This window comes from Globicephala melas, chromosome 6 (assembly GCF_963455315.2).
Source record: "Globicephala melas chromosome 6, mGloMel1.2, whole genome shotgun sequence".
Classification (NCBI taxonomy): domain Eukaryota; kingdom Metazoa; phylum Chordata; class Mammalia; order Artiodactyla; family Delphinidae; genus Globicephala; species Globicephala melas.
In genome coordinates this window covers 8,011,470-8,037,166 of record NC_083319.1, presented here as the reverse complement: position 1 = coordinate 8,037,166, position 25,697 = coordinate 8,011,470, and the positions used below count along the sequence as shown (strand labels likewise).

Sequence of the window (25,697 nt, the reverse complement as noted above, 5' to 3'; positions counted from 1 at the left end):
TGCAGGAGGATGCACGGGGTGTACAGACACAGACCGGGGGCAGAGCAGGGGTCACTGGGCCTGAGGTGGAGGAGTGAGCAGGGAAGCATTACTTGATCCTCATGAAAGCTAGTGAGGAGGCCGGTGTTGGAGTGCAGTCAGGAAACTGAAGTTCACCGGGGCCCCCAGCCAGCCCTGCCTGGTCTGTCATGGGTCCCAGCCTCTCTACCTAGGACTAGGTCCCCAGACGCATAAGCATGGTAACAGTGGCTCTGCCTCCTGGGGCTTCCCGGCAGTCAACCCCCCATGGAGAGGAAGTGGAAAATACAACAGAGGAAGCAAAGATTGCTCCAGGCCAGCCCGGGCTCCCGGGCAACAAGGAGGACCCTGTTGTCAGCTCTGCAATGGAGGTGACCCAACCAGCTGCCCAGGACCCCGCTAGGACTGGTCTGGGTCTATGCTATTTCTTTGTCCCCCTTTTACAGAAGGTAAAACAGAGGCTAATTCATTAAGTCATTCAGCAGATATATGAAGAAGAAAACTGGGGAATGGGGTCAATGCTGGGAGGGAAAAGGGCCACTTTCCACAGGGAGGTCAGAGAAGGTCTCTAGGAGGTGGTGGCATCTGAGAGGAGAACTGAGGGATGAGAAGCCACGTGACTATCTGGGGAGAGCATTGTAGGTGGAGGGAACAGCAAATGCAAAGGCCCTGGGGCAGTAATGAATTTGGTGTGTTTGAAGAACAGAAAGGAAGCACTGGGGCTGGTGTTTTGTGAGCAAGGCGAACACAGCATCGGGGAGTAGGCTGGGGCTAGATCTACAAGGCCCTCAGATTATGCTGAGGAGCTGGGTTTGTTTTCATTATTATCAGAAGCTTTTAAGTAATGGAGTGACTTGAGCTGATTCCAGCAAGTATGTGACTTGGGAAGGGGGACAGGAGACACATGAGGAGGCTGCTGTGGTGGGCAAAGGTGACAGGGCCTGGACCAGGGCTTTAGCAGAGAGAGGAGGAGACCTGTGGGGTTCCGGATGTATTTTGGAGGAAAGTCCCACAAAACCTGCTGGTGGATGGGATGTGGAAGGTGAGGAAAGAAAAATCCAAGATGACTTCCGCACCTTTGACCGCAGGTGGGTGTTGGCGCCATTAACAGAGTACGGGAGGAGCCAGTTGGGGGGCTGGGGGTAAGACCAGGAGTTTGGTTTTGAACTCTTTGAGTCTGACATGTCAGGTGGGCAGTGTGGTGATGCAAGTCGGAAGCTCAGGGGGAAGGCTGGCTGGAAATATAAATTTGGAAGAGATGGGATGTAAACCCGTGAGCATAGATGAGATCATCTTGGGGGTGAGTGCAGACAGAGGAGTGTGTGTGGGCCCCAGGACACCCCAGCATTTTGTGAGCAGATGTCTGGTGCCCTAGTTTTCCCTTTGTCTGCCCCCAGCTGTGTGCCCCCTCCCCGCAATACCCATCCTACGTCAAGTCTGGTGTCCTGGGATAGGCTTCCAGCCTCCGACGCCCCTGGCCTTACTCACTTTGGTGCCCAGGCATGCTGACATTTGGGCAGTGCCCACCTTCCCTCCCGTTTGGCCCCTGGGGAGGCCAAGGCCAGTGGGAGTGTGGTAGAGGGACTGAGCGCTCAGGCTCTGGAATCAGACCTGGGTTTGTAGCTTACCTCTGCCACTTACAAGCTGGGCAACACTGGGCATGTTTCTTAAACCCTGCTCAGCTTCTATTTCCTCATCTGTAAAATGGGGATAATAATAGCACCTTCCTAATGGGATTGTGGCGAGTGTTGACGTCATACCCGTGAAGCACTCGGGGTAAGGTCTGGCACAGAGGATGCACCCATTCTGTTCCTGCCTGGGCATAGGTACCAGCTGGGAGGAGGGCCAGGGTGAGGGTGGAGGTGGGAGAATCTCCTCTAGCCAGGATAGCGAAGGGAGCCTGGGGAGTGAGCCTCTGCCCAGAGCCCACGGGGCAGCCTGGGGGTAGTGTTTTGGGTTTCCCTGGTGACTCTGCCTACCCCTGCTCAGGCTCCCTGCCTCCTACCAATCCCCTTGCCCCTTTCTCTGCATTCGCGTCCCAGCACAGACTTGTGCTGGTCTCTGGCCTCAGAGAGCCCCTCTCTTGGTCAGCCCCAGCTCCTGCCATGGGGGACAGCCCACTCCCCACTACTAAGGTCTGTCGCTTCCTCTGAACACTTCGGGCTACATCTTAGTGGTCCCATTTCCCAGGTTTGGAGACTGAGGCCAAAGATGATTAGGGGATAATTGAGACATCAAAAGTAGAAAGTCACTGACTGGAGGGGGCAGAGAGAACTGACATCTCCTTGGCACTTGCAGCGTGCCAGGCCCTAAGGATACAGCTCTGAAGAAGCCAGACCCACCCCTATTCTGGGGGAGGGGGGGCTGCGGGGGAGGGGGCTCACAGCTGAGCAGGACAGACAGACGCTACACCACACAAAGAGCTCTTTTGTTGTGTGTTGGAAAAAGGGTACCAGGAGCCTCGATTTTGAAGGGAGGGGAGTCGTCAGGGGGCCCGGGAAGGCATTTGAGCATTTAAGTCTGGGCCTGAGCAAAAACAGGACTTGGTCAGGCAAAGGAGTGAACACACTCCAGGTGCAGGGTCCCACCTGAGCAAAGGCCCGAGGTGGGAGGGAGCCCAGTGGGTCTGAGAACCCGGACGAAGGGCAGTGAGGAGCAGAGGTCACAGTGAGACCAGGAGGGTCGGGGAGGCGCTGCCGGCCCTTCAGCCATCCCCACCCAGAGAGCCCGCGATGCTGCCGGGCAGCCACACTCTGCTCCCCGTCTCCCTGCTCAGAGCGCGCACCTGCCACGCGCCCACAGCCAGACCCGCGTGCCCAGCCCCGCCAGAGGACGTCTTCCCCAAACCCCCGCCCCACCCAGTGGCCCCAAGGAGCTGGGAATGAAAGGTGACTCTGGCAGACGGCAGCTGATCCCGGCGCCAGGAGAATCGAGTTTCCCAGGCCTTGGCTGGGGTCGGAGGGTCGGAACCTGGCGGGCGGGTGAGGAGGGGCGGGGCGGGAGCGGAGGCAGCCATTCACGGACGTGGTGTTATCAGCCCCGGAACAAGAGCAGAAGTGGAGCCCACGTGCCGTAGGTCTAAATACTCCTGTTATAAATCAAGCTAAGGAATTGCTAAATACAATACATTCTGCCCGCCCACCTTGACAAACACACCTTCAACGCAGCCTGGCAGGCTGGTGTTGAATATCGAATTTCAGACTCCTCCGAGCTCTGTGATGGGATGGGAAGCGTCTCTCTCCAGGCCGCCCTCATATTCCAGCTCCAACCCCGTCCCCAGAAAGGATCCCCCTTAGCCCCCCAGGGTTGCCTCCCCGAAGCGAGGGCCACCCCCAGTGGGGACAGAAGCTAGAGGTAGGCTTGGGACCCCTAGGAGGGGTGCACAGGCTCCAGTTGGGCACCTTCCCTTGGTCCTTGGGAACCCCATGCTTCATGGGGATGGTGAGGCCGGAGATCTCAACTGGGATGGGGTGCAAGGTCAGGGCCCCGATTCCCCAGGTCCAAGGGCAGCGCTGATTATTGTCTTCTTGGAACCAACAACCTGTCAGTAGGAGGAGCATCATCCCAAGTTTTCAGGTGGTGAAATGGCACAGAGAGGGTAGGGGACCTGCCTGAAGTCACACAGCGGTGGAATCAGAGGCAGGACAGGAACCAGCACAGGTCTCCTGCCTCCATGTGAATGTCCACCATCTTCACCCCAACCCATGTGCCTACATCTCCATACACTTCAGCTTCTCCTCCTTTGCTCTCTCTGGTTGTCTCTCGGGCACTCTTATCCCCTCCCTGGACTGAAATCTGGCTAGGGAATATGAACTGTTTGCAGCAGTCAGCTCTAGCAACTTGGAATTACTACAGGCAACAGGAAAAAGAGGAATATTGGCCTTGGAAGGTGTTTGAGACAGTCACCTAAATGGCATCTTCCCAGTGCCCTGGCCAGAGGCCCCGGGATCAGCTCCCCCCTCCTCTCTCATCCTCTGCATCCATTCAGTCTACAAGCCCTGTGTATTCTGCCCCAGTCCACCCCGCTCTCTCTACCTTGGCCACCACCACCTTTGTCTTAGCACCTGGGGCATCTGCCTCTCTTGCCATTCTCCATCTGACAGCACAGAACTCTCTATGGCTTCCCAATCTGATCCCCTCTGCTTGAAGCCCTCCTTAGCCCCCTTGCCCTCCAACCAGAGCCCTAGCTCCTGAGTTGGGACCCTGAGGCCTGCCTTACCCAGCCTGATTCTCCTCCAGCCGCTCCCTGCTGGGCCACCTGGGTATCTTGCCGTTCATGGGGAAATGGGCCATCCCGCTCTCTCACTCTCCTGAGTGCCGTTGCGTGTGCTGTTCTCTCTTCCGGGAAGGCTCTTCACCACACCTCTGTCTTCTTCCTTCACTGGCTCAACCTCCAAGGCTCACATCAGCCAACACCTCCTCCAGGCTGCCTTCCCTGATCACCCTCCAGCCCATGACCTCCGTGTGTATGGTAGGGCTCAGTTTTTCCAGAATGAGGGACCATAGAGGGAGAAAGAGGCCCATGGCCTTGGGCTGAGAGCGAGTTCCAACCAGGGTTACTATGAACATTTTACCTGTTTGTTACTGCGTCACTCTTTTATCGCTGGTCTTAGCACAGGGAAACAAGGCCACCAGCCAGGACGGGGAGAAACGTCTCAGCAGGTGAATGCAATGCTCTCTAGCACACACAGGCACCTAGCCCGTGCTGGGCACTCAGGTGGCTCATGGCATCACCAATGGGCACTCTGTCAGATGTTAGATCTTTCTACAGCCAGGATCTCAAGGCATCCCCTCAACAACCCTAGGAGGGAGCTGCTGGATTGTGTCCCATTTCACTGATGAGGAAACTGAGGTTAGGAGCAGGGAAATAATTTAGTGGCGGAGCTGAGATTCCTTCACAGCAAGCTGCTGGTGATAAGAAATAAGGATCCAGATGTAGCTCTGTATTGAGCGACTTGGGAAAAGTTTGTGCTGAGCTGTTAGGCAAGCAGAGCCACTACCCAAGTGTGGCTCAGAGCCCCGGGCGCAAGTGGGCACGTGAGGGGCACCTGACTTCATCTCTCTGAGCCTCAGTTTCTTCCCCTTTAAGTTGGGGAAACTGGACATGCCAACCTCACACAGCCATTCGAGAATCAAACGAGAGGATGCAGATTTCTTAAACAGCTTTATCAAGGTATAATTTACATGCCGTAAAATTCACCCATTTTTAGTGCACACTTCAATGATTTTTAGCATATTTACAGACTTGTGCAACCATCATCACAATCTAATTTTAGAACACTTCCATCACCCCCAAAAGAAACCTCGTGATGATGCAGATTTCAAAGCCCCCGGCAGAGTCCTTGGCCAGCAGTCAACAATGCATCAGTGTTTGCCATGACTCTTATTATAAATGATAAAATGTTTACAATGGTGAGCCCCAGGTGTTGCGGTGTTGGTTGCTTTTTATTTTTTCAACATTTTATTTATTTATTTATTTTGCTGACTCAATAGCTGGAAACAGCAGTTTCTTTTTTTTTGAATTTTTGAATTTTATTTTATTTATTTTTTATACAGCAGGTTCTTATTAGTTATCCATTTTATGCATATTAGTGTATATATGTCAATCCCAATCTCCCAATTCATCCCACCACTACCACCACCCACCCCTGCCGCTTTCCCCACTTGGTGTCCATACGTTTGTTCTCTACATCTGTGTCTCTATTTCTGCCCTGCAAACCGGTTCATCTATACCATTTTTCTAGGTTCCACATGTATGTGTTAATATACGCTATTTGTTTTTCTCTTTCTGACTTACTTCACTTGTATGACAGTCTCTAGGTCCATCCACGTCTCTACAAGTGACCCAATTTTGTTCCTTTTTATGGCTGAGTAATATTCCATTGTATATATGTGCCACATCTTCTTTATCCATTCGTCTGTCGATGGGCATTTAGGTTGCTTCCATGACCTGGCTATTGTAAATAGTGCTTCAATGAACATTGGGGTGCATGTGTCTTTTTGAATTATGGTTTTCTCTGGGTATATGCCCAGTAGTGGGATTGCTGGATCATATGGTAATTCTATTTTTAGTTTTATAAGGAACCTCCATACTGTTCTCCATAGTGGCTGTATCAATTTACATTCCCACCAACAGTGCAAGAGGGTTCCCTTTTCTCCACACCCTCTCCAGCATTTATTGTTTGTAGATTTTTCGATGATGCCCATTCTAACTGTTGTGAGGTGATACCTCATTGTAGTTTTGATTTGCATTTCTCTAATAATTAGTGATGTTGAACAGCTTTTCATGTGCTTCTTGGCCATCTCAACATTTTATTTTGTGAAAAAAATTTTTCAATTTTATTTTAATTTTTTATTTTTTAAATTTATTTTTATTGGAGTATAGTTGATTTACAATGTCGTGTTAGTTTCTGCCGTACAGCAAAGTGAGTTAGTTATACATATACATGTATCCACTCTTTTTTTAGATTCTATTCCCATATAGGTCATTACAGAGTACTGAGTAAAGTTCCCTGTGCTATACAGTAGGTTCTTATTAGTTATCTATTTTATATATAGTAGTCGAAAGTTTTTTTAAAGGGAGAACATATGATTTTTTAAGGTACAGGCAAAAGAGAAATTGATTTTCATTTTGAGAGTATAAAGTCATCAACACTTGAAGGAAAGGAAAGAGGAAAGAAGGGAGGGAGGCAGGAAGGAAAGAAGCAAAGAAGAAATGTAGGAAGGATGGAAGGATAAGGTGGAAGGAAAGATCACAGATTTTCTTTTTTTAATTAATTAATTTATGTTTAACATTTTTTTAAAATTTATTTTACTTATTTATTTAGGCTGCATTGGGTCTTTGTTGCTGTGCTCGAGCTTTCTCTAGTTGCGGTGAGCGGGGGCTACTCTTCGTTGTGGTGCACGGGCTTCTCATTGCAGTGGCCTCTTGTTGCAGAGCATGGGCTCTAGGTGCCCGGGCTTCAGGAGTTGTGGCTCACGGGCTCTGGAGCACAGGCTCAGTAGTTGTGGCGCACGGGTTTAGTTGCTCCACGGCATGTGGGATCTTACTGGACCAGGGCTCGAACCCGTGTCCCCTGCATTGGCAGGCGGATTCTTAACCACTGCGCCACCAGGGAAGCCCCACAGATTTTCTTTAATAGAGAAAATGGATGTTGTGGAGAGAGCACCGGGCTTGGAGTCCAGAGCCCTGGGCACCAGTCCTACCCTGTCGCCAACTTGCACTGTGAACTTGGGCAACACTCTTCCCCTTTTTATGCCTCAATTTCCACATCTGTGCAATGAGGGTGATGGTGGGAAAACTGTAGGAGCTTCATCAAATCATTCTTTTGGTCGACAGGGGTGTCCCGAGTGCCCACTCAGTGCCAGGCTCCGAGCTGGGTGCTGGGAATACGGTGGTAAACAGGACCAGCCCTGTTTACTGGACATCAGAATATCAGGGGAAGCTAAGGCCAGGGCTGCCCTAAAATGTTCAAACCTCAGCTGGAAATTCATGGGCTGTGCAACGAAGTGGGCCGGCCTGGGACCTCCTGGGGCAGCAGGAACAGAGCAGGACTTGTTGCCTGGCCTCACCTCCTCCCCACTGTGTTTCTTGGCCCATCCACTCCCTCACCTCCACCCTGGATCCCTGTTTCAGAGGGCATCTCACAGCCTGCCTGGCCCGCTTGCCTTCCACCTCCAAGGCAAGGTTTGGCAGGAAATATCCTAGCCTCCGTCCACTCTTCCGGCCAGCCCCCAGGAGACCCACCTTCCAACTCCCTCCCTGCTGCATCAGTTGGTGACATGGTTGTGGGAGCCCAGCCTGTGTTCTCAGATTGCTCAACAAGTTATATTTATAATCAATGCTACCATTTATTCAGGCATTAATTTATATAAGCCTCACAGAAACCCATTTTACTGATAAGGAAACTGAGGCTCAGAGAGGCCTGGTCATTTGTCCATAGCCACACAGCTCCTAAGTGGCAGCTCTGACATCCAACGCCTGGCCCGTCTGACATCAGAGCCCAGGAAACAAGAGACTTGTAAGGATGACTGCCGCTGGGTACACGCCAGACCAAGCATGCGACTTTCTGCTGTTGTTTACATTCAGCAGGACCCGGAAACCAGGGTTCCAGAGCAATAGTCCCGGATCTCAGACACCAGAGTAGGGGTGGGGTCACTTCGGCCCTTTGGTGTCATTTCTCCAGGCCCCTCTGGGGTGACAGTGCCAATTCAGACGGGGAGTATGTAGTGCCTGGAGGTCGTGAGACGTGTTTATTTCATCCTCCCTGTGCTTCAGGTTTGAAGGTACTTCTGCAGATGGCAAGGCAAGGCCTCCCCGGGAAACCACCATCTGTCCAGGATGAGTGGGAGGGGCTGGCCTGTCACCATCCACCCCTCCCACATGTCACTCGAGGCTGGTGGGCCCGGCACACTTTTCTCTGGGCACCTGTTCTGTCCTCCCTCAGGCTAACCAGGAGCTGGGTGGGAGGTGCAGGGGGGGCTCTGGCTGGAAACCAGATCAGGCCCGAATCCCCAGTGGGGAGGCACCAAGGTACACTTTAACAGAGGGCGTGGGGCAGCCTTTCCGGTTGAAAGGCAGGAGCTGTGGAGCCGCTCAGCCGTGCTCGCTCCTACCAGTGTCGCCTGAGCCCCTGCTGTAGCCCAGCCTGTGCCCAGCGTGGGAATCCAACAGGGAGCAAGGCGCTCAGTCTGGACATGGGAACCAGCCGGTGCCTGTCACTGCCTGTCCAGGCATGTGGGGCCGGAGAGCCGGCCTCCCGGTCCTGGTCCCATCTCGGCCACCTCTCCTACCTCTCCCATTGCTGTGTGGCCTCACAGCTCCCTGCCCTTCTGTGGGCCTCTGTTCCACCCTCTGGATAATGACAGGGGAGTGGGATGTTCTCTGAAAACTGCACCTCCTTGATGTCCATCGTGTCCATCCAACATTCTGTGGTCAGAATCCCAAGATCCAATTCAGTGCCCGAAGGAGGTGAGGCAGAGGGCTCTTCAGGATCTTGGATTCCTTGCTGAAATCTGGGGAGCCTCCGAGGGAAGAGACCGAGGACGGGAGGACCTCCTTGACAGGCCCCTGCGACTGCTGAGCCCTACTCTGTACCAGGCATGCGCTAAGCTCTTTGGTGAAAGGGCTCCAGGGCTCCTCCCGCAGCCATGCGTGGCAGTGTACGATGCCCGGCTTAGATCATGTGCTTTACAGCTGAGGCCCCTGAGGCCCAGAGCATGAAGCAACTTGCCCCGGGGGCACCAGGCCGGGGAATGGCCAAGGCAGGATTCGAACCCAGGGCCTCTGCCTGGCACTGGCTCCTCACCACTGAGCCAGTGATCCTTAAACTTGACAGGAACATGAAAATCATATGGGGATCATGTTTAAAATCCAGATTCCCTCCTCCCCTCCCCTGCCCCCCCCACCCCGCCCCGAGATTCTAACCCAGCCTGTCCGAGGAATGTGCATTTGAACAGGCTGCCTGGGGAACTCTGACACAGACTGTGTGAGGGCCTCCCTTTGAGAACCTGGGCCAGGGCCAAGATGGGGCCCCTCCCCACCTGGGCACCCCATCCCCACCCCGGCCCTGGGAGATCCTGGTCTGAGGAGGCGCTCTTCTCCCACACATGGCCCTGTGGTCTAATCTCAGCTTCCCATAAGCTGCTTGTCCTTTAAGTAGCCCTGGGAGGCAGCAACTCGGAGCAGGCTGGCGCAGACCCTCGACCACCCCTCCAGCTGGGCCCTGGGCTCCCCACACCCTCTATGGGGCACCTCAGGGACCTCCACCCCTCTGGCCTGCCAGGGCCAAGTGGGCCCATCGGTGTGGGGGGCGGAGGGGTGCTCTCAGGGAAGAGCTCCAGGGAAGGTTCATGTCTCTGCATGGGGAGGGGGCTCTCTGTGGGGAGTCCCATCCTTCCCAAACCCTCCTGCAGTTTCCATGGCAACTACTGTTGCCATGGTACTGCTGGGTGAGGAGCTGGTGGGGAAGAAGGTAGACCCCAGGCCCCCAGGCCCACCCCAGCCTCTGTGAGTATAGATGTCTTACCTCCACAGCCCTGAGGGATCCCAAGTACTAGGGGGTCACCCCTGCAAAGGCATCAGCGGATAAAGGATGGGAGAGACAGAGACAGGAAGCTCCCACCCTGCTCGCTTCCCCCTGCCCCCAGTTAATCACCTCCCTCTCTGTGCTGCCTGGTGCACCTCCATTCCAGCACATGTCACATTGCATTGCATTATCTGTTTACTTCTGTCTCTCCCACCATGCTGTGAGCTCCTCGGGGTGGGAACTGTCTGACTCATCTCCTCCCATCCCCAGGGCCCAGCACAGAGCCTGGCACAGAGCAGCTGCTCCCAAATATATTCTAGACTGAATTTAATTGAATTACATAAAAAGCCAAGTCTGGCTCCTCAGGTTTCGAGGGCAGCAGAGTTTGATGGGAAAGTTCGCAGGCTCTGGAGTCCAACAGCACCAGGATTGAATCCCAGCTCTGCCATTCCTAATTGGGTGAACTTGGCCAAGTCACTTCACCTTTCTGAGCCTCAGTTGCCTCATCTGGAAAATGATCATTTCCATATGAGAGCACTTTTGGAGGACTTGGGAATTCAGTGCCCATTTATTAAGGACGTCTTGTGTGCTAAGCCTTGTGCTGAGCCATGGGATACAGCGACAGACGGAAAGATGCAAGCCCACCCTTCTGAAGCTCAGAGTCTTGCACAAATGAAAAGCATTTGCCTGGCACCTAGAAATGATGGATAAATGCAGGATTTATCATTCTCCTTCCCCATAAGGTGGCTGACTCTTCCCAATTAGCCTCTGCTCTCCCCAGAGGTGGGGCAAGGTGAGAACAGGGGATGAAAGAGGCCTCCCCAGGGCCCCCAGATGAGGCCTTGAACCCAGAAACCTGGGCCTACTCTGTTGTCCCCAAACCCTCTGCCCCAAACCTGCTTTGTGAGTCCGGGTCAGGCTCTGGGCTGAGGGCAGGGGATCCATGTTCATGATCTGGCTGTGTCCCAGCCCTATAGGGTATTTTTTTTTAAAAAAATTATTTATTTATTTATTTTTGGCTGTGTTTGGTCTTCGTTGCTGCACGTGGGCTTTCTCTAGTTGCAGCGAGCGGAGGCTACTCTTCGTTGTGGCACGCGGGCTTCTCATTGCAGTGGCTTCTCTTGTTGTGGAGCACGGTCTCTAGGTGCACGGGCTTCAGTAGTTGTGGCTCGCGGGCTCTAGAGCACAGGCTCAGCAGTTGTGGCACACGGGCTTAGTGGCTCCGTGGCATGTGAGATCTTCCCAGACCAGGGCTCGGACCCGTGTCCCCTGCATTGGCAGGCGGATTCTTAACCACTGCGCCACCAGGGAAGTCCCCCTTATAGGATCTTGAGTGTATCCTTTCCCCTCCCTGGGCCTCCATGTGCCTCTCCGTGAATGAGGTGACTGGCCAGATCTCTGTGGTCCCTCAAGCTCTGGCCTCCTCCCCCCTTTCCTGAGTCCTGGGAATCCCATAACTGTGATCCCAAGAGCCTGATCCCTGGAGAGGCCTCCACCCTCCTTCTTGTGCTGGCCTGGGTGGGGCCGTGGTTGTGTGGGTGGGGAGATGAGAAGAGCTGACAGGACAGAGAGAAGTGTCACCCTCAAGAGTTAGCTGAAAGGACTGCTGAAGTTGACACAGCAGATGTCTGAGGAATAGACATCAGGTCTAGGGGCATGAGGTGAATTTGGGACGTCTCAGTCCAGTCCTTCAAAGGGAACTGGGGGGCTTCCCTGGTGGCGCAGTGGTTGAGAGTCCGCCTGCCGATGCAGGGGACACGGGTTCGTGCCCCGGTCCGGGAGGATCCCACATGCCGCGGAGCGGCTGGGCGCATGAGCCATGGCCGCTGAGCCTGCGCGTCCGGAGCCTGTGCTCCGCAACGGGAGAGGACACAACAGTGAGAAGCCCGCGTACCGCAAAAAAAAAAAAAAAGAGCTGGGTCTTCAGGGAGTTGAAGGGCAGAAAGCTTTCACCAGAGAGTCAAACAGATCTGTGCCCAGGGTCTGGTAGATACTGGCTGGGCAACCTGAATGTCTCTGAGCCTCAGTTTCCTTGTCTGTAAAATGGGGATAATAACAGTATCTTCCTCATGAGGCTATTGTGTGGAGTCCAGGAGATATTGCCCACGTAAAAGCCTGGCATGCAGTAGGTACTTAAGGAGCATGAGTTCTTTTCCTTGCCTCCTCCTTCCCCCCATCCCCCTCATCCTCAACCCCAACCAGATGGGGCCAGGGAAAGGGAAGTGAGATGCTGCCTTTCCCCACAGCGGAAGGGGGGGAGGAGGTGCAACTCCGTTTCCTTGGCATCCACTCTGTGGCCACTGGACGCTTGGGCACATGGGGTGGGGCACCCCATGCCTCAGTTTCTCCTGAGTTGAATGGCAGTGGCTGGGTTGGGGCAGGGACTTCCTGTTGGCTCAGAATTAACACAGGGAAGACCTGAGAGAGGTCTGGGGGCCAGTTCAGAAGCACAAATTCTGTGACCCAGAGGATTTGGGGGTGATCTGTTACATCTTTCTCAGCTGCCCTCTTCCCATAGTGAAGCCCTTAGGCTAAGGTGTGGCAGGGAACTTTGGGCAAGCTTTGGGGCTCCCAGTGGCAGGACAAGTGCCCCTGGGACAGAGGGAGCCTCCTCAGACCTTGCCCCTCTTCTCACCCCCAACTCACTGCAGGGACTTCCTGCCCCGAGGATCTGGCATTGTCACCCGACGCCCCCTGGTCCTGCAGCTGGTCAATGCTACCACAGGTATGGGCTTCCCCTCTTTGGGCCTCATTCCCCATCCGAACAGCAGGGATAAAAATGCGTAACAGAGAGGTGGCTTTGCGTGGGGGGAGGGAGAAGAAGGCAACGTTTTGTGTGTTTGTGTGTGGGGGGGTCTTTTCCCAGCGGAAGATGGGACCCAGGTGGGTGCCGGCTATTACGATGCTTACTCGCCCTTGCCCCCCTCCTTCTGGGGCAGAATATGCCGAGTTCCTGCACTGCAAGGGGAAGAAATTCACCGACTTCGAGGAGGTGCGCCTGGAGATTGAGGCTGAGACCGACCGGGTGACTGGCACTAACAAGGGCATCTCTCCGGTGCCCATCAACCTCCGCGTCTACTCGCCGCACGGTGAGGAGACCTGGCCCTGGCCCCGCCCCCAGCCTCTTGGCTCCGTCTCTGAGCCCCGCCCCTTGGGAACCATCTTATTGGCCCCGCCCCTTAGCTGGCACCTCCTCAAGGGCTTCACTCCTCCTGTAGACTCCGCCCCCACAGCGACTCCTCCTCTGCGCGTCCTACCCCAGTCCCACACTGCCACGGCTCCGCCCACCCCTGGCCACGCCTCTAACAGGCCTCCGTTTAGCCCTTCGCGTTTCCCTAGCCCCACCCACCTACGGCCACGCTCCCAAACAGATCCTCTTTAAGCCCGGCCCTGTTCCTTAATCCGCCCGCCCCCGGCCACGCCCCTCGCCTTGAACACGCCTTCTCGCCGCCCTGTCCAGTGCTGAACCTGACCTTAGTGGACCTGCCCGGAATGACCAAGGTCCCAGTGGGGGACCAACCTCCCGACATCGAGTTCCAGATCCGGGACATGCTTATGCAGTTCGTCACCAAGGAGAATTGCCTCATCTTGGCCGTGTCCCCAGCCAACTCCGACCTGGCCAACTCTGATGCCCTCAAGGTCGCCAAGGAGGTGGACCCCCAGGGTAGGTTTTCACAGGTAGCCGATGCGCAAGGCCCTGGGGGTCTATTCACAGCGTAAGGGGGAGCCACTGGAGGGTCTAAGCGAATAGGGGTGGGATCAGATTTATGCCTTTAAAAATCATTTTGGCTACTGTGGAGAATGAATGAGGTGGGGAGAGCAGAGGCAGGCAGTGGGTAAGGGAGGGAGTGGGCTGGGAGATGGGGGAGTGGGGTGGGATTGGGAGTGCCTGGGGTCGCCTGTGTGAGGGCAAGTGCAGGTGTAGACAACCCTCTCCTGCCACCCCCAGGTCAGCGCACCATCGGGGTCATCACTAAGCTGGACCTGATGGACGAGGGCACAGATGCCCGTGATGTTCTGGAGAACAAGCTGCTCCCGCTGCGCAGAGGTCGGCAGGCCACACACCTGACCCACCCCCACTGCCCCTCCTCGTAACACCGCCCCCTACCCCCCACAAGGCTGGTTGCCCCTGACCCCCACCCCATCCACAGGCTACATTGGAGTGGTGAACCGGAGCCAGAAGGACATCGATGGGAAGAAGGATATCACGGCTGCCTTGGCCGCTGAACGCAAGTTCTTCCTCTCCCACCCTTCCTACCGCCACTTGGCTGACCGCATGGGCACGCCCTACCTGCAGAAGGTCCTTAACCAGGTAGGGGCTCCTTAACCAGGTAGGGGCTCAGGCCAGGATGAGGCCTCAAGAAACCAGCGTAACAGAATCATTTAAGCGTATTTTGTGAGGGTTGCCCACTGTCCCACAGTGAGGTAGCACCAGAGCTTTGCTGACCATTCCCTGTCCAAGGCCAGGAAGGGGAGCCCTAGGAACGCCCCAGAATGGAGAGAAGTCCAAGACCTTGTGTGGACGGTGGCATTGACAAGGGCTTGGGCTTGGGGGCTAGGATTGGAGTATGGTTGGCTAAAGACCTTTGCTCCTTCTGAAATGGGGAGAGGCTGATCTGCGGAGGGGGTGAACCCAGGGGCTTCCCTAGGATGTTTCTCCATCTGGAATGGGGCTTCCAGAATTACTGAGGGGTGTGTGTGTGTATGTGTATTGACAGTAGGAAGGCAGTGTGGCATGGGACAAAACTGGGGTCTCTGGAGGCCACATACCTGGGTTCTAGTCTCAGCTTTGTCACTCACCCACCAAGACTCTCCAGCTCTCTGAGCCTCTATTTCTGCATCTGTAAAATGGTGATAATGGAGATGAAACCTGTTTCTTAGGGTCATTCTGCAGTTCAGGGAGATGCTGCGTGTGGAGACCTAACCAGAGTGAGCCTCAGAACTTGAGAATTACCTCAAGGGAGGCCTTAAACCCAAAGGGCACAAGGGGGCAGTCTTCCAGCCATCACTGCCCCTGATTCATTTCATCTGGCTCTTGTGGTGTCTAAAACTATTAAATTAGTCAAGATCAGGCAATTTCAGATAAAAATCTAGATTTCTGGCTTCTACTGAAAATGGAGTTATTGACTCATTCATTCAATTAATACACCTCTGTGAGCACCTACTGTGTGCCAGTCCCTGCCCTCAGGCAGCTTTCATTCTGGTGGGCAGGACAGCAGTGGGCAGGGCTGTGGCTCTGCACCTCACCACATCCACATGGGCCCCAGACATCCTGGCCCCTGCTTGGTCCTGTGGGCATTCTGGGTCTGTGACCATGGCCTTAACCCTTTCCTCGCCCCCACCGCCAGCAACTGACAAACCACATCCGGGACACGCTGCCAGGGCTGCGGAACAAGCTTCAGAGCCAGCTGCTGTCCATTGAGAAGGAGGTGGAGGAGTACAAGAACTTCCGCCCTGATGACCCAGCGCGCAAGACCAAGGCTCTGCTGCAGTGAGGCCCTCCCCAACTCCTGACTCCCCATCATGGGGCTGCCACTCCCCGCAGCCTCTCAGCACAGGGCTCTCGCAGGGCTCCCTGCCCGAGGTGGCTGCTGCCCCCTCAGGTCATACCACTCTCTCCCCAGGATGGTCCAGCAATTTGCTGTAGACTTTGAGAAGCGCATTGAGGGCTCAGGGGACCAGATCGATACCTATGAACTGTCGGGGGGAGCCCGCATCAACCGGATCTTCCATGAGCGCTTCCCCTTTGAACTGGTCAAGGTAGGCAGACCCCCCAGGGGCAGGAGGGCTCAGGACTACCCTCCCACCCACCTACCTAAGACTCTCTCATGCGTACATGTGCTGACCCCACTAGAGGCCCTGATGCCCAGCTCTGGGAGTGAGGTGGACCCTGTTTGACCCCCCAGGTAGCAGAACAGGCCCTGACCAGCCATCTCTTTGTCTCCTACACAGATGGAGTTTGACGAGAAGGAACTCCGAAGGGAGATCAGCTATGCCATCAAGAATATACATGGCATTAGGCACGTATTGGGACCGGGGAGGGGAGCTGAACCCTGCAAGGCAGGAGGGGTCTAGTGCAGAGACAGAGGGAGTGATGGAGTGAGCCTCCCTGAGGAAGGACCAAGAGCCCTACCTAGTCCCCAATCTCCTCAACTGTGACTTTCTGGCTCCCAGCTTGGACAGGCTCTGGATAGGGGAGGTGGATGGGAGACCCAGGCCATCCCCCTACCTGCAGCCTGCTACCCTCCTTTGCTTGTCCCTGGGAGCGGCCCGGAGGCTAGAACAGTGGGGTAGAGCCCGAGACACAGGTGGCTGGGGAAGCACCCTTCGGGCTTGGGCCCCCTGCCCATCCCCAGGGTAGGACAGCTCCCCCCAGTGCTATCCAGAACAAAGCTGCCCAAACCACTGGGTAGGGCCTGGTCTGGTGCATCAGGTGTTAGTCTGTGAAACTTTTATGATGGGATGAGGCCTCTCAACCCTCCAGACCCTGCCACAGTCCCATTAGCCCGAAGTTGGCCCCATTCCACCCCACTTCCCTCCTGCTAGCCAGCCCCAAGGCCTGTGGAGCCGGGACAAAGGCTGGAAAATAGACTGTTCCTAAAAAGCTTCGCCCCGCTCCAGGGACCCAGATCGACACTGTCCATTCAACAAGAAAACTTAAAGCACCTGCTATGTGCCAGGCAGTGAACAAGACTGAAATGTCACTGCTTTCATGCAGGTTCAGTTCCAAGGTTTGGCATGGAATTTACAGACTGCATTGGCTAAGGCACAGAAAAGAAAAAAAATCTCTTTCCTAGTCTTAAAATAAAATGCTTTATTCCCGGAAAGGCTCTTAAAGAAAACCCAGTTTGACAGTTTTCAAACCATTTCTAGCCATAGAACATTTTGTATGAGCAGAATCTGAAGACAAAGCAGGACAAATGCAACAGTTATAAGCAGACCTTGTCTTGCCCTAAAGAGCTTCGATTGAAAGGCCTTCATCAGAATCCCTCCTGCCCATTTTACAGATGGGGACACTGAAGTCCAGACAGGGGTAGTGGGAGGACCCCGAGGGCAGAGCTCAGGGGGGCGGGGCGGGGCCCTGGCCTGGTGCTCCTGGCAGGAGCCGGTCTGTGACACCGTGCCCTTCTTCCGCTCCGGGCGTTCAGAACGGGGCTCTTTACCCCAGACATGGCCTTTGAGACCATTGTGAAAAAGCAGGTGAAGAAGATCCGAGAACCGTGTCTCAAGTGTGTGGACATGGTTATCTCGGAGCTAATCAGCACCGTTAGACAGTGCACCAAGAAGGTAACCAGCTGCCCGGCCAGCCCCTGCCTCTGCCCCGCCCTGCTCTGCTGCCAGGCGCTCCTTCCCCACCTCCCCCAGTGCCTCCTGGTAGCATGTACAGACCTCAGCGGGGTGGGGGAGGCAGGCCACCACAGTCCAGGAGAGGGGGACTCTCTGAGGGGGCCTCACCCAGCCCCGGCCCCCAGACCAGGGGAACCAAGGGATTAGACATTGGAAAGACAGGTATGATGGTGGTAATTTGCCCTGAGAGCCCACCAAGAGCTGCCCCAGCTCAGGGAGAAGAGGGGACCCTGAGCCCCCTCCCTGCTCTCAGAGATGGGGTCATCTTTGGGGGCTCCAGGGAGGGGTCTTGGGGAAGTCTTGTCCCTGGAGACAGATGAAGTACAGGACCTTCTTGGGTGCTGCCCTAGGGGCCTGGAACACCAGAGGGTTTCAGAGGACCCAGGTCAAGCAGGTACCCTGACTCCCCACTGTCCTTCATCTTCCCCATCTCACGCCATCCTCACTCAGGACCCTCACTCAGGACCTTCCCCGTCCCTTCCATCCACATCCAGCCTTCCAGGGACAGAGCCCCCTCTGCTATGTCATTTGAGCCTCACAGAACCACTCAAGGAGGGCACGGCAGGGCAGGGAGGATGGCGCCCACTTCACAGCAGGAAAACTGAGGCTCGGGAGATCAAGTGACTTGCCCGAGGACTTGAGCTAGGAGGTGGCAGAGCTGTTACTTGGAGCCAAGGCTTTGGACTCCAAGTCCAGTGCCCCAGACTCCCTTCCTTTCCCCTCCCCACTGCTGCCCTGGCCCCTCTCTATCACCATCTCCACTCTTTCTGTCTTTCCTCTTCTCTCTCTCTGTCTTTCCAAACTGAGCTCCTCCAGACTCCTTAGGAGGAGAGGCAAAGGATGCCCCTTGAGGAGAAAGGGAAGGGCAGGAGTAGAGCAGGGAGCTGGAGAATGGCGATCAGGCAGCTACACAGCAACTCCAGGAGGCATCATCTGCCCCGTAGTCTATGGAAATGGAGCCCCCTGGAGTTGTGCAGTGCACAGCCTGGGCAGCTGAATGCAACAACCTTGGTGGAGAATAGGGAATGGTGCTGGGCTTTGGAGTCGGGATGAAGCGAATACAGGAGGTTCTGGGAAACCTAGAATTGAACAGAATGTGGGTGGGTGGGTGTGGCCTGGGTCAGCTCCTCAGCAGGATGGCATAGGAAAAGGACAAAGAGAGAGAGGGCAGGCTCGGTGTAGCTGAAGAGTGGGGGAGAGGAGGGAGGCAAGCCCTGGGGAGAGAATATGAACTCAGTAAGTGCCCTTGGACGGGGCAGGGGCTTGGTCCCTCAGACCCCTCCCACACCCTCAGAGCCCTGGGGGTTGCTTGGCAGCACCTGGGAGGTGCCGATCCAGGTGGGCAGGAGGGCCAGGTCCCACGCTCACATTGTCTTCTCTTCTGTCTCTCTTTCTCTGTGTCGGTGTCTCTCTCTTCCCTCGTGTCCGTGCCATCCTCCACCCCGGCCCCTGGCTCTGCTTGGCTTTCACTGCCCTCCTTCTCCTCGCCCGCCCACCCCGGCTGCTCCTCCCCTGTTCCCCTCCTCCTCCCCGGGTGCAGGACAGGCCTCTTCACACCTGACCTCGCTTTTGAAGCCACAGTGAAAAAGCAGGTGCAGAAGCTTAAAGAGCCCAGTATCAAGTGTGTGGATATGGTAGTCAGTGAGCTCACAGCCACCATCAGAAAGTGTAGCGAAAAGGTATGATGGCCGCCCGGGAGGGGCTGGGCCTGGCCACCACTTCCTCATGGCCAGGGCCTCCCGTGGGCAAGAACCAACTGCTGAGCAAGCCCGGCAGCCTCTCAGCCACCCAGGTGGATCCAGATGCCCAGGCCGGCCCGGCTGATTCCTGGCCCCAAGGTCTCATGCCGGCTTCTAACCCCGGGTCTACTGTACTCATGATTCCTTCAGGCCCCCACCTCTCCCAGAAGACTTTGCTCTAACCCAAGCATCCTCAATGGCCGCTTTGATGGTGATGATGATAAGGAGATGGCCGCTGTTTATTGAGCACCTACTGTGTGCCAAGCACTAGGCTAAGTGCCTGCCCTTGTCATCTGACTTAATCCTTTTAACAACCCTAAGCAGTGAGTAGTCTTATCCCCATTTTACAGATGACAAAACTGAGTCTCAGAAAAGAACAGCAGAGTGGGATTCAGATTTAGGGAGGCTGAGGGAAGAGATCTGGGATCAGGGCCTCCTGGGGCAGGGGAGCTATCCCAGCCCCTCAAAACCAATTTGCCTAAAAGCATATTGGGTTACTCACTTTACTGTAATCCATACATGTTTGACAGGGTCAGCCTCTTTTGAGTCGTCCGTGACCTTTTAGATGGCTTTTTCCTATTTGTCTACTTTGGGGCATTTTGGGGACTTTTTGCCAGATCATCTAAAGCAGTGCTTCCCAGGGGCCTGCCTGAGCCCAGCCTCACTTGTATTTGCAAAAGCTCCCTACACTGGGAGGTGGGGGAACATCTGCCTTAACTTCATGTTTTAAATAAGTATCACGGTTTTTGTGGCTCATATATAATTAGTCCTGTGCGCCCCTTACACAATCCTATCTCACTTTTGCCAAATGGGGATAGATTAAGCAAATTAGCATCCACTCAGTGCCTGATCCAGGTGGAATCAAATCTGGGCTGGACTTTCCCTTGCATAGTATATATCATGATATCTAAATCATGGTCCCACTGCATCATGAATACTAAGCAATGCAATCTTAACTTTTGTTAAACTAAAAAATACCGAGTTTATTTTAAGCTGCCTCAAATCTCTTTACAAAAGAACACAAAATATATCTAAATTTTTAAAAATTTTGGGTTTTCATTTTGAAAGGAACACACTCTCAATTAGAGAAAATTTGGAAAATGCCCAAGAGTGAAAAGGAGGCAACAACACTCCCTTTCCAAGAGCCACACTGAGATTTTTGTACATTTCCTGCAAATACACTCCTTTTTTTAAAAAATGAAATTATCGGTATTGATTTTGTTCTGATCATACATGATTGTTATCAAAATATTCAAACTGCACAGAGAAAGCAAAAGTCCCTATAAGCTCACAGCCCTAGAGATAAAGACTGCTAGCAGCACACCCTTCCTAACTAATTACAAATATACACCGGTTTTAACCTAAAAGGGATCACACTGACCACACTGATAGTGAACTCTTCTTTTTTACTGAGCAATGTGGAGTGGAATCCTTGTAGTAGCTACGTAAAGATCATGCCCTTGAACAGCTGAATTGTATTCCACTGTAGAAATATGACATGATTTATGTATTCAATATCCTATTGACAGACATTTAGGTTGTTTCCACTTTTTCTTTTCTTTTACAAACAGTGCTGCAGTGAATAGCCTTATAAATATATTTGTAGTACTTATCCTGTCATTTCTTTAGAGCAAATTTCTAGCATAGAATTGCCTAGTCAATGGATGTGAGCACTCACAGTTTTGGTAACTTCTGCAAGATTTGCTCTCCAAAGAGTTTTCACCAATTTATTCCTCCAAACTCTTTTTTCTATACATAGGTTTATTTACTTTGTTAGGTATTTACACTGTGAATATATTAGTATCCTGCTTTTTCTCTTAATAACATACATTTTGGTGGGTGTTATTACATAGTCTATGTGAACATTTTTTTAAATAAATTTATTTATTTATTTATTTATTTAATTTTTGGCTGCGTTGGGTCTTCGTTGCTGCGTGCAGGCTTTCTCTAGTTGCGGCGAGCAGAGGCTACTCTCCGTTGCAGTGCGCGGGCTTCTCATTGCAGTGGCTTCTCTTGTTGCGGATCACGGGTTCTAGGCATGCACCCTTCAGTAGTTGCAGTGCATGGGCTCAGTAGTTGTGGCTCACCGGCTCTAGAGCACAGGCTCAGTAGTTGTGGCGCATGGGCTTAGTTGCTCCGCGGCATGTGGGATCTTCCGGGACCAGGGCTCGAACCCGTGTCGCCTGCATTGGCAGGTGGATTCTTAACCACTGGCCCACCAGGGAAGTCCCTATGTGAACATTTTTAATGATTGCATAATATTCTATTGAATAGATTTATCACGGTTTACTTAACCATTTTCCTATTGGTGAACACTGAAACAGTCTCTAGTTTTTCAATATTATAAATACCCTGGCAATGGACATCTTTGTGTATAAAGAATTTTATTTTTCTTTCTCTAGGATTATTTCCTTAGGATAGATTCCTAGAAGACTGATTACTAGATATAAACATTTAAAAACTGTGGAACACTTTGCTGAATTGCCTTCCAAAAAAGCACTAATTAGGGTAAATGGTAATATTTTGGAAACAACCCAGATGTCCATCAAGAGGGGATTGACTATGGTATCACACAGACAATGAAAGACTATAGTTGTTAAAAGGGCAAGGGATATTTATTTCCATTCACGTGTCCTTCCACAATGTACTGTGGGGGGAAAAGCAGGTTTCGGAGACGAACGTATAGAATTTGGGGGGGAAAGTAATATATATAAATGATAAATATATATAATATAATAATCTACATAAGTGATAAAATTCCAAAGGCATAGTTACTAACCATTATTTTAAGAAGGCAAAGAACACAGGAATTTTTTCATTTCTACTTCACAAACTTTTGTCATATTCAGATTTCTTACAGTGAGTCAGTAAATTTTTGTAAGGAGAAAAACTGATCAACAAAAACTTTAGAAAGGAAAGCTTATAAATTATTTCTTTAAAAAATTGCCTTTTAATTGATTTAATGCATAGTAGTTTTTTGTTTACATAGCAAAATTCACCCATCTTCCTCTTTTTTTTTCCCTCCCCAAATCTTCTAAATTTAGCAAGCCATTCCTGCTGATTATTCCTAGCCCTGCTGGGATTAGAGTTTCATCTCTGGATGAAATCTGGAGTTTAATGTCCAGCACAGGGTGTGCTTCTCAGTCCTCTCAACAACCCTAAGAGGGAAGGTGCCATTATTACCTCATTTCACACATGGAGAAACTGAGGCTCAGAGGGGTCCAAGCACTTTCCCAAGGAAGGTCAGCAGGGTAGGGGGCTGGCTTTGAACCCAGAGCCATGGTGGCTCCAGGGCCTGCATTCCTGACCACTAAACAGTGGGCTCCAGGCTGACTGCCCCACTTAGCCAAGACCTGAGAGAGAAAAGTTCCATTTTAAAAACTGGCTGAAAGTTCTGGAAATGCTCAGAGGCAGCCAGAATGGAAAAAGATGCTCAAAGGGAACAGAACTTCTCAAAGGGGCTGAGGCTGCCCTGTCATTTGTGACACATGGAAAACTTGACAAATGTAATATCCAGGCCGTTAGTGGGAGAACTGGTCATGCTCTTTGGCAAATTGCTCCCTCCTCCTCCCTCCTTGCCCCTCCCGCAACGCCACCCAGGGAGGGAGCACTTGGGACCATCTCAGAGGAGGCTTTGCTGGTGGCCGTGACTCGGTCCCAAATCTACCCCAACTCGGGGATCGTGAGAAGGAGTGATGGCCTATCCCTGAGCCTCTCGGTGCAGAAGGGTCCACTGGGTCCCTCCAGCCAGTGCTGTTTCTAAGCCCCGCCTCTCAGGCTGCCTCTCTTCCAGGTCCCCTGAGCTTGGCCACATGAGCCACACCCTTGGCAGAGCCACGGAACAGTCAGGGGGGAGTGGGGAGGATGTGGCATCTCTCAAGTCTGCCTCTCCTGGGCTGGCATCCAAGGCGCTGCTCTCTCCCCCATCCTCCTGCCTCTCCTGATGCCCCCCACCCCTCCCCCACCCCATCCCCTTGGCCTCCATCTTGCCCTCAGAATCACTACCTGTGACCCAGGCACGCTAACCTCCAGCTCTCTTCCCACATAGGGGGATCCACCTGCGGGGCCTGACCCAGGATAGGAAGAGGGACAAGGTGTGGGTCTAGCTTTGCCCAGCCTGGTCCCCTCCATGGCAGAGGAGGAAGTCCCCTTGGATAGACTCCCACCATCAGCAGCTCAGCGAGTCCCCCTCTCCAAGGAGCTGCCGGTTCATGAGCCAGAGGGCAGAGGAGCTGATGTCTGCTCACCCTGGCAAGGAGGGCAAAGACTTCCATCCTTCATTCATTCCCTCATTCTTTCAACGTGCCCTCTTTGGGCACTGGCAGTGTGCCCAGCCCTGGGCCCTACCTTCAGGGCAATTACAGTCCAGTTTGGGGAGGGAAGTGGGGTGGAGAGGGATGGGGCACATGGAGGTGGTCACAGTAGGCTCTCTGGAAGACACGATATTCAACAGAGTCCTGAAGAAGGAGTCAACCCGGGTTTTGTCCAGAGCCTGGCTGAGCTGAAGGCAGAGTCCACAGGCAGGGGGGAAGGGTTTGGAGCAACTTCCCTTTGGCCTCAGTTGATAAAAACTGCGGGGGGTGGGGGGTGGGTAGAAGGGTGCTGCTGAGCTTCTACCCCCAGAGGAGTGGGGTAGAGACAGGCTGGCCGGCCAGCTCTGAGCCAGGCAGATGTGTCGGGTTAGCGATGCCGGGACAGGGCATGCAAAGGGAGGCAAAGCCGGGTGGATTCGACCAAGAGGGCCCCCGCAGGGTACTGCTCATGCTGCTGGCACTCCCACTCCGCATGCCCACCCCACCCCCAATGCCCTCGCATGCCTGTGCCTCCTGCATGTCCTTTGTGTAGCTGCTGGTCTTCCCCTGCTCCCCTCCCCCAGCTCTGACAAGGAGCACTGCCTGTCCCCAGCCTGACTCAGGAGGCCACCTGGCACCTCGGGCCCTGCCCTCCCCAGATTCTCCCTGGATCGTAATCTGCGGGCTGTTACCTGCCTGATTCCCCACCTGACTGTGCCTCCAAGCCTTTGAGGAGGCAAGGGGTAGCCCTGAGGATCAGTGAAAGTTTGGGGCGCTAACAGCGCCCCAAACAGAGGCCTCAATCGAATAGGTCTGTTTCCAAGATGGCTGCCACCAAGATGGCGGCCGAGGAGCAGGCTGATTCCCAAGGCATTTGTGCTCATGGGAACTGCCGGCCCCCGTGAAGTTGCCCAGGTAGGCTAGTGAAGAGGGCCCGGGACTGGGAAGACCCTTGACTTGCCATTTGGAGCCCACAATTGGGGGAAAGGGGTGGCTGTGGCTGGGTGCCATCAGCTTCCTGGGCCCCCAGGTGTGGGGCATTCTGTGTGTCCCTCCCACCCCACGGCCCTGGATTCTGGTGGGGTTTGGGTGCCCCCTACCCGTGCCCCCAGTGTACGTGGCTCTCTCCCCTGCCCCCCCCCCCCCCCCCCGCCGCAGCTCCAGCAGTACCCCCGGCTGCGGGAGGAGATGGAGCGCATCGTGACCACCCACATCCGGGAGCGCGAGGGTCGCACCAAGGAGCAGGTGAGCCCACGCACCACCCCCTCTTCCCTCACCTTTCACTCCTGCCCTTGGGCTCACCTCCTTCTTCCCACTTTGTCTCTTCTGTCTCAGTCTCTCTTATACTTTCTCTCCTTGTATTAACTTTCTGCTTCTCTCTTGCTCTCTTTTTTGTTGTGAGAAAATATATACATAACATAAATTTTACTATTTTAACCTCTTTAAATTGTGCAGTTCAGTGGTATTAAGTACATTCAGATTGCTGTGCAACCATCACCACCAACCATCTTCAGAACTTTTCATCTTCCTAAAATGAAACTCTGTCCCCCTTAAACAGTGACTCCTAGGGACTTCCCTGGTGGTCCAATGGTTAAGACTCCACGCTCCCAATGCAGGGGATGCGGGTTCAATCCTGGTTGGGGAACGAAGATCCCACATGCCCCACAGCGCAGCCAAAAACAAACCCAAAAAAATGACACCCATTCCCCCTTCCTCCCAGCCCCTGGCAACCACCATTCTCCTTTCTGTTTCTATGAAGTTGATGACTCTAGGTACCTCATATAAGTAGAAGCATACATTTGTCCTTCTGTTTCTGGCTAACTTCACTTAGCATAATGTTCACAAGCTTCATCCACGTTGTAGCACGTGTCAGAATATCTTTCCTTTTTAAGGCTGAATAATATTCCATTGTATGAATAGACCACATTTTGTTTATCTGTTTTTTCCCACTTTTGGGCTATTGTGAATAATGCTGCTATGAACACAGGTGCACAAATATCTCTTTGAGAGCTTGCTTTTAAATCTTTAGGGTATATTTCCAGAAATGGAATTGCTGGATCATATGGTAATTCTATGTTTAACTTTTTGAGGACCTGCCATACAGTTTTCTAGAGAAGCCGCTCCACTTTACAATCCCACAATCTGCTTCTCAACTATCTATACTCTGGTCATCTCACTTGGGGCCTCTCTCTCTCTCTTTGCTGTTTCTCTGGGTCACCATACACCCCTCATAGGCGCCCTCCCTTCCTTTTATGTAGTCATTTATCAAATAT

At 53.3% G+C, this 25,697-nt stretch overlaps 1 protein-coding gene across 4 annotated transcripts in view; it reads left to right on the top strand.

Moving 5' to 3' along the window:
* Positions 1-25,697, top strand: part of DNM1 (dynamin 1) — a 45,013-nt gene that overhangs the window by 2,653 nt on the left and 16,663 nt on the right. For 3 of the 4 annotated variants that reach the window (XM_030858514.2, XM_030858506.2, XM_030858511.2), the window contains exons 2-11: positions 12,698-12,771; positions 12,986-13,135; positions 13,507-13,710; positions 13,996-14,094; positions 14,198-14,358; positions 15,395-15,537; positions 15,671-15,806; positions 15,999-16,066; positions 17,195-17,333; positions 24,583-24,669. In XM_030858514.2, coding sequence (XP_030714374.1) covers positions 12,698-12,771; positions 12,986-13,135; positions 13,507-13,710; positions 13,996-14,094; positions 14,198-14,358; positions 15,395-15,537; positions 15,671-15,806; positions 15,999-16,066; positions 17,195-17,333; positions 24,583-24,669 — 1,261 coding nt within the window. Of the gene's footprint in view, positions 1-12,697; positions 12,772-12,985; positions 13,136-13,506; positions 13,711-13,995; positions 14,095-14,197; positions 14,359-15,394; positions 15,538-15,670; positions 15,807-15,998; positions 16,067-17,194; positions 17,334-18,933; positions 19,073-24,582; positions 24,670-25,697 lie in introns of all 4 variants that reach the window. The other variant, XM_030858516.2, reaches the window with a different exon arrangement.